The 13,057-nt window shown below is 38.9% G+C and overlaps 2 protein-coding genes across 9 annotated transcripts in view; both read left to right on the top strand.

Annotated features, from left to right (window-relative positions):
• SPICE1 (spindle and centriole associated protein 1) overlaps positions 1–5,151 on the top strand; it is a 59,640-nt gene extending 54,489 nt beyond the window's left edge. For 7 of the 8 annotated variants that reach the window (XM_060639987.3, XM_060639988.3, XM_060639989.3 and 4 more), the window contains 3 exons: positions 2,706–2,808; positions 3,801–3,888; positions 4,856–5,151. In XM_060639987.3, coding sequence (XP_060495970.3) covers positions 2,706–2,808; positions 3,801–3,888; positions 4,856–4,909 — 245 coding nt within the window. In that variant the 3' untranslated portion in view covers positions 4,910–5,151. Of the gene's footprint in view, positions 1–2,441; positions 2,512–2,705; positions 2,811–3,800; positions 3,889–4,855 lie in introns of those variants that run through there. The other variant, XR_009612350.3, reaches the window with a different exon arrangement.
• A 5,334-nt stretch (positions 5,152–10,485) lies between these two features.
• CFAP44 (cilia and flagella associated protein 44) overlaps positions 10,486–13,057 on the top strand; it is a 159,313-nt gene continuing 156,741 nt past the window's right edge. Inside the window, exon 1 of the mRNA XM_078453008.2 lies at positions 10,486–10,601. The gene's annotated coding sequence lies outside the window, so the exon portion shown is untranslated. The remainder of the gene's footprint in view (positions 10,602–13,057) is intronic.

Genomic DNA, 13,057 nt, shown 5'->3' with positions numbered 1-13,057 from the left:
GTCATGTCAATTTTACATAGAAAGAAAAAGACCTACGTCACAGAATAAGTAACAGAAATAAGACTAGAAGGCCAGTCTCTGGGTAGAAAGCTATTCCATGGTGCCTGTAGGTAATCTTTGGTGTCTGAGTTCCTAAGTTGCCCTATGTGTAAGTGGGATTCATTAAAGTGTATGATTCACTTAGGATATTTGCTGTGACTAAGTGTAAAACATAAGGATTGGGGTGCCTGGGTATCTCAGTCAATTAAGTGTCCGACTCAAGTTCAGCTCAGGTCATGATCCCAGGGTCATGGGATTGAGCCCCATGTCAGGCTCCACACTGAGGGTGGAGCCTGCTTGAGATTTTTTATCTCTCTTTCTCTCTGCTCCTCCCCGCCCTGCTTGTGCCCTTCCTCTCTCTAAAATAAATTAAAAAAAAAAAAAAACAACAAAAAAAAAAACCAAAAACCCTGAGCATCAAAATGATTTAGAGTTTCATCAGCAACAAATTACAAGTTATTTTGTTAAAACTAATTAAAACATTTTTATTTGTAAATTAAACTTTCCATTCTGTTATTACTTTTAGGAATGTGAAAAACCAGAGGGGGTTCTAAATAATAGAACAGCAACTAAAAAATTAGTTGTCATAATATTTATATTCAAAAAGGTACTGATGAAGTGGCTCTCAAGTTGTTCTTTAGGCAAAAATTGAATTACTAAGACCCTCAAGAGGGTCGAGCCGTGTGAAAGCTATAGAGAAACTAATTTTGGCTCAGGATAAAAGAAGGACAATCTTTATATCAGTAACTGGTATTTTCCCTAAGGTGCTCAAGCATCGGTGTTTTAGAGGGATTCATATGTCCTGTGGTGGTTGAAGAAGGAAGGCTACCTTTAAGGTATCTGCCAATAAGACTTTTAGAACATTTTTATTCCAGTGTAATCATCATACAGTGTTACATCAGTTTCAGGTGTACAATATAATGATTCAGCAATTGTATACCTTACTCAGTGCTTACCACAACTAGTGTACTCTTTTTTAAAGATATTTATTAATTTTTGAGATGAGAGAGAGAGAGAGAGCACTAGAAGGGTGGGTGGAGCGAGAAGGAGAGAGAGGATCCCAAGCAGGCTCCAAGCTGTCAGCACGGAACCCAATGCGTGGCTCAAACTGACAAACCTTGAGATCATGACCTGAGCTGAGACCAAGAGTCAAATGCTTAGCCAGGTGCCTGCTGGTTAGTGTACTCTTAATCCCCTTCACCTGTTTGACCCATCCTCCCACCCACCTCCTCTTTGCCAAAAAGAATTTTCCTTTCAGCTACAAATCATTTCTGTTTTGAAACTTCAGACCTAGAGAGCAGACTCTTGAAAATTACTGGAAAATGACGGATAATCCGTTTCCTTGGGGATCTTTCTTTGTTTAGTCTAGGCTTCTTCACATGACAGCTTTGTCTGCTGTTCTTCATAGTCACGAAGCCTAGAGACGACTTCTGATTAGAATGAGTACATTAAATCACTCAATAAGTCTGAACATCTATTACCTGCCAGCCTGTTCTGGGCCCTGGGGAAACTGCTCCAAACAGGACAAATCCCTGTCCAGCTTGACTACTTTAGCATTCAAGTTGGGGAGCAGGCAGGAAACAAAGAAGCAAATAAGTAGATAATGTTAGTGCTAAGTGCAGTGAAGAAGAATAAAGCAAATCACTCTTAAGAATAATTTTGTAATTACATTAGACATCTGTGTGTCAATAGTTCCTTAAGGTTTAAAGTACTTTCATTACTGTTATTTAGTCCTCAACACATCCTGTGAGTAGATAGAGCTGATATTATAGCTATTTGCTACCTGAGTAAAGTGAGGCAAAAGAGGTTAACTGATTATCTAAAGCAAATTGGTAAATTTGCAACTGTGTTCTTTTCATTCCAGTGGTTATCTCCAAGATATTCTTTTTTAAAGTAAAATTCGTGCTTTCATGAGAACCTTCGTGCACTATGATGATAAAGATAAAAATAAATCATATGCCATGCAAAACCTCTTTTGTTTTCTAGAGTAATGGAGGAATATGTTATACAATTAAATATGTATTAAATATGTAAATATTAAAGCCCAGAAATCTTTGGTGTTAAGTAGTGATTCATAGGAGTCTCTGAAACTGGGGGTAAACATTAAGTCTTTCATTAGTAGATAGTAAATATTTGTTAATTGATAACCTTCTTGTGAAATACTGAAAATGAACACAACTATACTTGCCATTGGCCATGTGATCTCCTCAGCTGCCTTCCCCCTACCTAAGTTGTCTTCAGAAATCAAATAATGTAATAGATTTAGAAGATTTGAAGTTTCACTAAATGACTTCAGAAATTTTCCTTTTTCTTTTTTCTTTTTGAAAACTTGAGATAAGCTGTTTTGACAAAAATCACAAGTTTTTTAGGGCTAGCTCTTAATTTCTGTTTTTCACTTCCAGATCTGACATGATACCACTTGTCTGAAGATTCTGGCATTGTATGACCTGGCATGCTACTGAATTGATACTAGTAACTAAAGTTTCTTGTCTCACAGTTCATTTTGAAAAAAAATTCTTCCAGTGTGTCTGTGGGTCATAATGAAAATATAGAAAGAACCCCCAAATTTATAATGTGAAATTTTATAGTAAGATAGAAATCAAGTTAAATTTTTGCTTTTATTTTAATGAAAGTTAATGAAACTGATATTTATTTTTATATTTTAGAAGGAGGAAAGAGGACGATTGAAGTATCCATTCCAGGAGCAGAAGCCCCAGAAAGCTCAAAATGCAGTACTATCTCTCCTACCAGTGGGATAAATTCAAGAAGGTAGGGTTACAATGTGAAAATAGTTACTTAAAAAAATCAAGAAAGCGATTAAGTGTATTCTCTTTGGGGGAAAAAAGAAAGTGCATAGTATCTGACTTAGGTTCAGGCAGACTCTGTCTTGTAGAGAAAATAAAGTAATGGGAGAAGAGAATTTCTGGGGGGGAAAAGGAGTGAGGACGAGCTTTAAGTAGAGCAGTGTGGGTTGTTACTAAGAACAAAAATAGGATAGTAGCACATATATGGAGCTCTTGGTAGGTTACGAAATTAGGAGATCACATATGACAGGGTGAGTAACTGAACAGTAGTATTTTTCTCTTTTACAGTAAATGAAACTGAATCTCAGAGAGCTAGCTGATTGGGTGGTTTTTCTAGACGGGTCACGTGGTTGGTAAATGGTGGCACTGAGGATGGACCTGGCTCTTCTGTCAGCACTCTCTGTGCTTACCATGACACTGTGCTGCTGATCCAAGGCTCGTTACTCTTCCACCCCCTGGCCTTTTCCCCCTCACCCCCACACATGCACATGCATTTTTCCCCTTTAATATTAAAAATGTTACAACATGATACTATCACAATGGATGCCCTCATTATACATTTGTCCAAACCCATAGAATGTATAACAAAAGCATGAACCCTAATTTAAGCTATGGATTTAATTAATAATAATGTATCAACAGTATCAATTGTAATAAATGATGCAAATGATGCAAGGTGTAGGGGAAACTGGGCAAGGGAGGTGAAGGGTATATTGGAACTCTGTACTTTACACTTAATCTTTCTGTAAACCTAAAACTACTCTAAAAAAGAAAGTCTATTATTTAAAAAAAAAAAAGACTTAGGTTGGTAAAAGTGTTGTAAATAATTTGGATGTAACTCAGCCAATCTTTTTCAAACTCTTGCCAATCCTGAGATTTGTCATTCTTCTATAATTCAAGGTTAGTAATGGTAGATCACGCTCCCACCCTCTTTTATTTCTCATTTCTCATAAATAGGTCTTCAGGGGCTACTAGTAATTCTTGTTCTCCATTAAACGCCACCTCAGGAAGTGGGCGATTCACTCCTGTTAATCCAAGAGCAAAGGTATGTGATAAAATGTAATTGTGAAATGTGTGTAAGGGTCAGGAGAGTGAGGGTGGAAGGTGGCCGATTTGGTGATTTCCATTATTAATGTGACATGAAATTCTCAGAAGAATTCCTAATTCACCTTTGCTAAAAAAAAAACGAAACAGCCATACAGTTTCTTTTGTGTTCTGGGGTAGCTAAGGAGCAAGGTGAAATTCAATAGGATTTCAACATAGACTGGAAATTACTGGTTTCAGGCAGAGCATTCCTACATGGCACGACATACAGGCGTGCCTTGAAGTAGTAGGTATACCGAGATACTGGTTCCCTCAGTGCTTGCTGTGGCTGTGTGGGACTCGGGATACACAGAGCCCTGGGGCCACTTTCCTTGTCCCTTTACCCCAGTGTGCTGTATCAGAGTGTGCCACTAGTTAGAGAGGTTACGGTGAATCAGTGTTGTACATATTCCTCATGTGTTCTGCTTTGTTCTAGATTAGACCAAATAGTGAATGCTTCAGTAAACACTGAGTATTTATAGCCCAAATTAATCGATAGGCTCATATCCCAGTTGCCTAGCACTAGAAGATTTATCCTTTATTGTTTCCTATATCCTAAAAAAGTTATAAATTATTTTATTTAATTTGCCCTTAGTTTCTGGAATTTAGTAACAGATTTAGTTTACTAAGATCAAATACCTTTGTTATTTTAAGAAGTTGCACATACAAGTTGTATAAAACACTGGATTTATCCTTTATTTAAAAATTAGGTTCCCTCAATCAATAAGGAGATATGTTGACCAGGGAATCAGTTATTTGGGAATTTCTCTATTGGAGAATTAAAATTACCAGCAGCAATTTAATTTTCAGTACCATTTGATGGAATAGGATAACATGATTCTGTGTACTTGATCTAAATAATTGTAAACCTGGAATGGGCTTATGTTTCTGATTACTTTCTAAATCCTTTTTGCATCTTTGTTCAACAGATTGAGAAGCAAAACGAAGAAGGCTGGTTTGCTCTTTCTACCCACGTGTCATAAATGAAGTTAGTTGTACAGTTTGTTCTTGGTAGCATGTTCTTGAACTTCCATCCCCATATCCCTGCCCCTGCTTGCAAGTTTTCATGTCCCTTTAGATAAAACCTTCAAAGATCTTGTGACTTAGTACTTATGGAACAAAGAATAAAGCAGTTATTTCAGTTTGGACCTTTGCAAATAAATTTCCAACAACTAACCAACATACAACCTCCTTTGAATAAAATTTTGACTATAGGAAAATTGAAGTTTTATATTCTGATAATTTCATAACTAAGGTTTTTCTAACACAGTTTTACCTTTATCATCTTTATTCAATAGTTTTTTTTCTTTTTGTCTTAGTATATCTTAAATGATGTATTTCTTTTATTTATTTTTTTTCTGAAGAACTAAGTTGCTTTGCATATAGCTTACAATAAAATGGGCTGTGGTAGTTAATGTCTGGCTTTCGGAAAAATTTAACACTCCCTTTGATCTCTTTTTGGGAGGGAAGACACTGTTGTTCATCACTTTCCCATCAAGTGGAATGTACAGCTTTAAAAAATAGGTGTGGGAACATTTGCTTATATTTACTTACACAGGTAAGAGTGGTTGTATGAATTATAAAATTCTTATATAGTCTTCTAATGTGAAAATGTCATCAATAATGATAGTGCACATCAAATAGATAGTGATCATAGAGCTTATGTTGAAACAGAAATGAGTACAAAAAGTTGCAGTCAACTTTCCCAGCCCTGAATCTACTACACGTTCAAAGTAGTTTTCTTCAAGGCACCTGTTTGGCTCTCAGACACTGGTTTTTATTTTAAAATTACTTTTTAAGTTATTTCTGTCCTTTTGCTGTATGATGAGAATCCTCAGCTTGGAATGGTGGGAGTGGGGTTGGGGAAACACATTGGAACTACTTGGGGAACTTTTTCAGACAACGCTGTCCCTTGTCTTGCAGTTATAAACCACTGTTCTAGGAAGTGGCATATGGGCTTCATCATTATGGTGACAAAAATAAAAATTTTTTCTAGTATCACTGAATGTATTTTCATGAAGTCATCTGACCTCATTTGCATTATTGCAGATTCTTCCATCTGTATTGTACTTTTTGAAACCTGGTATTTAATAAGTACTATCCCTGCCTGGAATATAAAACCATTTTAGTACCATTCCTTCTGTTATTAAATGTCAAGTTATCTGCTTGGTTTGTGAATGAATTCTTTTTTTTTTTTAATTTTTAAAAGTTTTTACTTAAATTCCACTTAGTTAACATGCAGCATAATATTATTTTCAGGTGTACAATATAGTGATTGAACACTTCCATACAGCGCCCTGTGCTCATCACAGCGAGTGCACTCCTTAATCCCCATCCCTTATTTAACCCATCCCCACACCCACCTCCGTGCTGGTAACCATCAGTTTGTTCTCAATAGTAAGCAGTCTGTTTCTTGGTTTGCCTCTTTCTCTTTCTTTTTTGCCTTTGCTCGTTTGTTGTTTCTTAAATTCCACATATGAGTGAGATCATAAGGTATTTGTCTTTCTCAGACTGACTTATTTTGCTTAGCATAATACTCTCTAGTCCATCCATGTCATTGCAGATGGCAAGATTCCATGTGAAGGCTTTCTTTTGACATACATTTTTCTCTTTCTTTTCTTTTTTTTGTGTTTATTTATTTTTGAGAGAGAGAGAGTGTCAGCAGGGAGGGGCAGAGAGAGAGGGAGACACAGAATCCGAAGCAGGCTCCAGGCTCTGAGCTGCCAGTGCAGAGCCCAATGCAGGGCTCAAACCCACAAACCATGAGATCATGACCCAAGCCAAAGTCGGACACTCAGCTGACTGAGCCATCCAGGTGCCTCTGGCATACATTTTTCTTAATATTCTTCAACTGGTTGGCTCTTTACTTTTTTCCTTTATAACTCTTTAAGCTTCAAAAGCCATGCTTTTCAACTTGGGGAGCACTGAAAAAAGACCAAACTGACTACCTGGGGAGTGAGTCCTTGGCATGACATTTTAAAAAACTGCTTAAGATGATTTAATGTGCAGCCAGAGTTGAGAACCAGTGCTCACAAACCTCCACAGGTTTGTGGAGCTCACATTGAAGTATCTGTCCTGCTAATATTTGTTTTTGTTGATAAAATACAAAAGTAGATTGAAAATATTCCAATAATAACAGATACAGAGAAAAGAGCTTTATTAGGCTTTCTAAAGCAGTGCTTCTCAACTTTGGCCACCATTCATCACTGAGGAACCTTCTAAAATTCCCACTGCCCAACTCTCACTCCAGACCAGTTAACTTATACTCTGGGGGCAGGACACAAGCATCAGCATTTTGAGAAACCTCCTCAGATGATTCCAGTGTATAGCCAAGCCTGGGAAACATTATAAAGATTTGTCATCCCTAAATCATAAAGTGGTGCATGTTTGGTTTTAATTAACACTACCTTGTGCCCTCTTTATTAGCTTTCAGAGCCAGCTGCACCTGTATGAACCCTGACCAGCACCATCAGTAGGATCACCAGGGGTACTTGTTAGAGATGAAAATTCCTGAGCCCTACCCCAGACCTATGGATCGGAAACTCTGTTTCTGTTTTAATAAGCCCCTCCTGTCATCCTGATGCATGCTCAAATTTGGGAACCATTGGATCTATGGCATCACAAAGCGTGTACTCTGCTATATTTGATGATTTGTATTTACTTTTACAGTTCAAACTCAGAGTACTTGTATTGCTTATATATAGATTCATGTTTTTGGTCAACACATGACTTCTCTAGAATGCCCCAGAAAGCTGCTAAGCATTTGCTAAACTTTAGTAAAATTGTCCATTTTCCGTATTACAGCTTGGGAGAGAAACTAGATTGATAATCAAATCCACAGTTAATGATATAATCATTCCTATAGTATATAGTGGAATTCTTTAAGTTAGCAGAATTTAATAATAGTTTATGGTTTACTAAATGCCAGATAGTGTTTTAGCCACTCTTCATGATTTTATGACACCTTTATGAGGTAGATCCCATTATCCTTACTTTGCAGATGAAGAAACTGAGGTATGAGAAGTACCCTCTCAAGGTCACACAGCTTGGGAATGGTGGCCCTGGGATGGGACATAGGAAGTCTTTCTACACAGCCTAGGCCATGCTGCCATCTTACAGTGAATATGGTGTGGAAACCCCATAATAGCAATAGCTATCTTTATAGAGTTGTAATTGTGGTGGGCACGGTGCTGAGCTAAAAGTAGCTCCATTATTTCAATAAAACTGTGAGTTAGAGGTGTTTGAATGCCACCCACCTCCCCATTCCAGACGAGGAAATTGAGCCCTAGAGGTGAAGTAAGTTGCCTAATGTCGGAATGTATGAGGTAAAGCCACGACTTGAAGCTCTTTTGAAAAAAATTACTGGACTTCTCCTACTTACGAGAAATAGCTAATCTAGCACAGTGGCTAAGTCTGCAAGTATTGCAAGCAGAAAGCTTGGATCCAAGTGCCATTTCTGCCAGTTGGGCTGTGTCCCTGGGCAAATTAATCTCATTTTTCCCATTTGAGAGTCAGACATGATATGTCTTCTAGGATTGTGAGGAGTAAGTGAGGTGAGTATATGTAAATATGTTAAGAACAGAGCCCGACTCACGATAAGCATTCAGTAATGATGACTGCCAGTTTTTTGGTATACAAAAAAATACACTATTTTCTCTGTGCTTCCAGATTTTTAAAGATATTAAATAGTGAATTTATAGTGGTTTTCTCAGATTAACAATTGGACCCAGTGCTTTAAATTTAGAGTTTATTTCACCTGAAAAGATATTTGGAAGTTGAAAGAAAACATGTTGAGAATTTTATTTGAAAATGTAACTAATAAGCTGTTTAATTTTTTCCTGTTTTCTGGCTTTTCAGACACCCTGCATATGCCATTTATAATTAAGAGCAAAGATAATGATCCTTTTTTTTTTTTTTTTTTTTTTTTTTTTTTAAGTCAGGAGACTTTAAGTCAAGAATAATTGACTAAAGAAAACATTTCAATATTACCAACAAATGCATGGTATAAAGGTTTTGGAAAATTGTTGTGTAACATTATGGAAAACAATAAACAAAAATAGAATATAGCCTTTTAAAATAAACTATTGAGAAATAATTTATATGCAATAAACTACATCCATTTAAAGAGAATAATTCATTGACTTTTGGCAGACAAAACAACCACAAGACACATTTCTTTCATGTCTAGAAGATTCCTCCTGTCTCTGCAGTGCGCCCCACCATTTGCTCCAGCCTTGGGCAACCACTGATGTGCTTTTTGTCATCATAGATTGGTTTACATTTTATCTAAGTGGAATCATAATTGCACTATTTTGTGTCTGGCTTCTTTCACTCACTATTGAGATTCATTCATGTGTGTGTCAGTTTCTTCCTTTTTACTTCTGAGTAGTATTCCATTGTATGAATGTTTATCCATTCACCTGTCAATGGCCATTGGCTTTCTTTCCAATTTTTGGCCATTGTGAATATAGCTGCTATGGACATTTACATTCAAGGCTTTGTATGGACATAAATTTTTGTTCCCTTGGGTAAATACCTTGGACATGGAATGGCTTGGTATATATTTAACTTTTAAAGAAACTACCTTACAGTTTTCCAAAGCGTTGTGCCTTATTACATTCCTACCAGCAGGGCATGAGAGTTACAGTATCTACACATCTCCCACGTTCGGTGCTGGCAGTTTTTGAAAATTTACCCATTCTGGTAGGTGTGGTGTATATGCATTGTGGTGTGCATCTCCCCGAGGACTACTGTGAAGCATGTTACCATATGTTTACTGGCCATTCATACCGCTGATACGATGAAGTAGTCAAAGTCCTTTGCCCATTTGAAAAATTAACTTGTCGGGTTTGTTTTCTTATTCAATTATAAGAATCCTTTATCTATTCTGGATACAAAGTCCTTTGTCACTTATTGCAATATTGTAGCCGTTTTAATTAAATTCCAGTTAACATACAGTTTATTAGTTTCCGGTGTGCAATGTAGCCATTTTAAAATGATATTTGTAACCAGTGACTTTAGGTACTTAAAATTCAATACTGAGCGCTGCCTGTACCACAGAGCGGCTGAAGAGCAAACTGCTAAACCGAGATCTGTCAAGGTAGCCCTATACTTTGTGTGCCCAGCGTCAGGAGGCCAAGGATCCCACAACATACAATCTGTTACCGTAAAAGCCAACAGAGATAACAGCAGAAAATAAACAACTACTAAATAAAGAAGCCTTGCGATGTAGCTTTGCGGATGATAGTGCGCAATCAGGGCTCCTTTGGACCATTTCTTTTTCTTTTCTTTTTTTATTCCTGGGCAGTTATCTAAGAAAGTATTCAAAAGTCACTTCGTGTATCAATATACCATTCTTAGGATAATTATAATATAAACTGTATATAAAATTAAAAATGGGATGATAAACTCATAGAATGTTGGGCTTTTCTGTTTGTCTCCAACTTGGGTCATGTGGCACGAAACAGCTGGGACCAAAGGGCGAGTGACATTGAGGGTCCCAGTGGCACCGCCGCGGGATCTCCCAGAAAACCAGCTCCCGGTGGCGCATGCGCCTCGTGGCCACTCGGCTCCGCCCGCCGGGAGGCGAGGCTTCGTTGCCGTGGTGACCTCTGTAAACGGAGACCCGGGGCTGACGCCGGGACTAGAAATGCGTGGCGGCTGTCGGTGCATTGGGTAAGTTTGGAGCCTGGCAGCAAGGCAGTTCCCGCGAACTCGTCCTCAAATCTGTTAGGGAGTCAGGGAGCAGCTGAGCCTACTAGGGTTTCTCTTAGACTGAGCCAGCGTTGTCCAGGCTTGCTGAGACGTAGTCCTTCGTCCTTGCTACGATCCGTTCAACAAACATTGAAACGGCTAGTATTGGCAGGCATGGAGCTAGACACTGTGGGTACAAAGTGGACACGGTTCCTGCCTGCAAGGAACTCCTAATCCGGCTGGGGCGGAAGACAGCAGACCCAGGAGTGCCAGTTAGACCGGGCTAAGCCCAGGCTCCAGAAGCAAGGAGTCTGGTGGGAAAGTGCCTGGGTTCTGGGGTCACGCAAACCAGCCCACACCACACTTAACCGTGTGACACTCGGCACATGGACCCCTCAGCGCTTCAGCTTTCTACTCTCTGAAAAGGAAGATGATAATGCTTATTTCATGGGGTTCTTGTTACAACTAGATAGGATATTACAGGTAAAGTGAGTAGCACATTCATGGCATGTAGTTGGTACAGAGTAAATACTTGTTGCATACAAGTAGATATAGTAGCATATGAGTAAGTATTCAGTGTGTCTGGTCAATTGTGAGTTGTCCCAGATGGCTACTAAGACTTTTGAGAAGGAGAAGGAGCTAAGGAGGGACCAGGAAAGGGGAAAGTGACAGGCGATGAGCTGCAGACCTGAAGATGAGGGACCGTTGTGCCATGCCAAGGAATCTGAGTTCTTATTCTGTGGCAGTGAAGAGCCATTAAAGGTTCCAAACAGGAAGAGTAGCACACTAAAAGCTGTGTTTTGAAACTACAAGAGGCAGGTAGAAATGGAGTAGAGAAGAGAGAGAGAGACAAGGTATGAGACTGCGGTAATGGAAGAGGTGAGACAGCATAACCAGAGTAGGGTACTGGCAGTGGGAATAGAAGGGAGAGGGTGAATTCAAAAGGCTTAATAACTGTTTACTTGGCAACAGAACATCGAAACCAACTGCATGAGTTGAGTGAGAGGGAAGACTTCAAAGAGTAACTGCTCTGCTTTCTCATCTGTAAATTGCACTTAACTCATAGAGTTGTTTTGAGAAACATGTGAAACAGTATGTGCTGAATCCTTAGGACGGTGCTTGACACATGGTAATCATTCAGAAAACATGGGCTATCATTATTCTTTCCACAGTGGTATTTCACATTGTAAAGTAAAAACTGAGCATCTGTTTTATACGACAACCTCTGAGTCTTAACATGGCCAGCTCTGGCACGCTGCTGCGGAGTGTTTGAGCTGGTGAGACTGAAGACTGACCCTAGAATGTGGTGGATGAATCCAAGTAGTGCCATCTTGGGGACCATTCTCTCTGGTTTCCAGCCAACCTCCTTCTAACAACACATGCCTTTGCACCACTGTGTAACCATGACTCTTTTTTTTCTTTCTACTTCCTCAGGATTGTCTCAAAACTTGACAGTATACTCAATGAGTTGGTTAACAGAATGAGTCATAGGCTGGATCAATGACCCTGAGTGTAATAAAAGAAGATTTAAGATAGTTCTGCAAGTAGACTCCTAAACCTAGCTACTTCAGTTATACGAGATGGGATATGGCTGAGAACACACAAATACGGTGTAGTCATTCTGGTTGGTTACAAGCTGATTATGATGAGTCAGTATATGATGAACCTACCACCTCCCCACCCCAAAAAGATAATGTAATATCAGGCTGCCTTAAAGGAATACAACATTACCACCAGATAAAGTAATAGTTTATCTCTTTTGGAAAATGCCTGGATCCTTCAAAGAAGATACAAAATTGGGAGGGATATTTAATGCATTGGGAAGTAACTTCCTGAGCTATCAGGATGCTGAAAAGAGTTGAAACCAGGTTAGTGAGGAATAATTGAAAGAATTGGGATGCTTTAGCTGGAAATGAGAGGGTCTAGGGAGACAAGTAAAGTTGCTACAATTATTGGTTATGGTACACAGGAACACTTGTATGTGTCCCCAGAAGAACAAGGAGCAAATGGATCTAAATTGCAGGGAGGCAGATTTCAGGTGAGTATAAAATGAACTAAGAACTGGAACTGAGCATTAACCTGCTTACCTGAAATGTTTAAATTGAAGCTGACTGATCATGTTCCTTCATTTTTCCTTTATTCAGGAATGAATACATTTATCCCTTCAATCATTTTATATACTGAGTACCTATGTGCCAGGCACCACTGTTCTTTTTTTTTTTTTTTTAAAGTTTTTATTTAGTTTTGAAGGAGAGAGAGACAGAGCATGAGCCGGGGAGGAGCAGAGAGAGAGGGAGACATAGAATTTGAAGCAGGCTCCAGGCTCTGAGCTGCCAGCACAGAGCCCGACGCGGGGCTCGAACTCACGAACCGTGAGATCATGACCTGAGCCGAAGTCGGACACTCAGGATGCTCAACCGACTGAGCCACCCAGGTGC

This window comes from Panthera onca, chromosome C2 (genome assembly GCF_046562875.1).
Source record: "Panthera onca isolate mPanOnc1 chromosome C2, mPanOnc1 haplotype 2, whole genome shotgun sequence".
Taxonomy (NCBI): domain Eukaryota; kingdom Metazoa; phylum Chordata; class Mammalia; order Carnivora; family Felidae; genus Panthera; species Panthera onca.
Note: the sequence above shows the minus strand (reverse complement) of the source record. Positions and strands in the feature narration are given on the sequence as shown.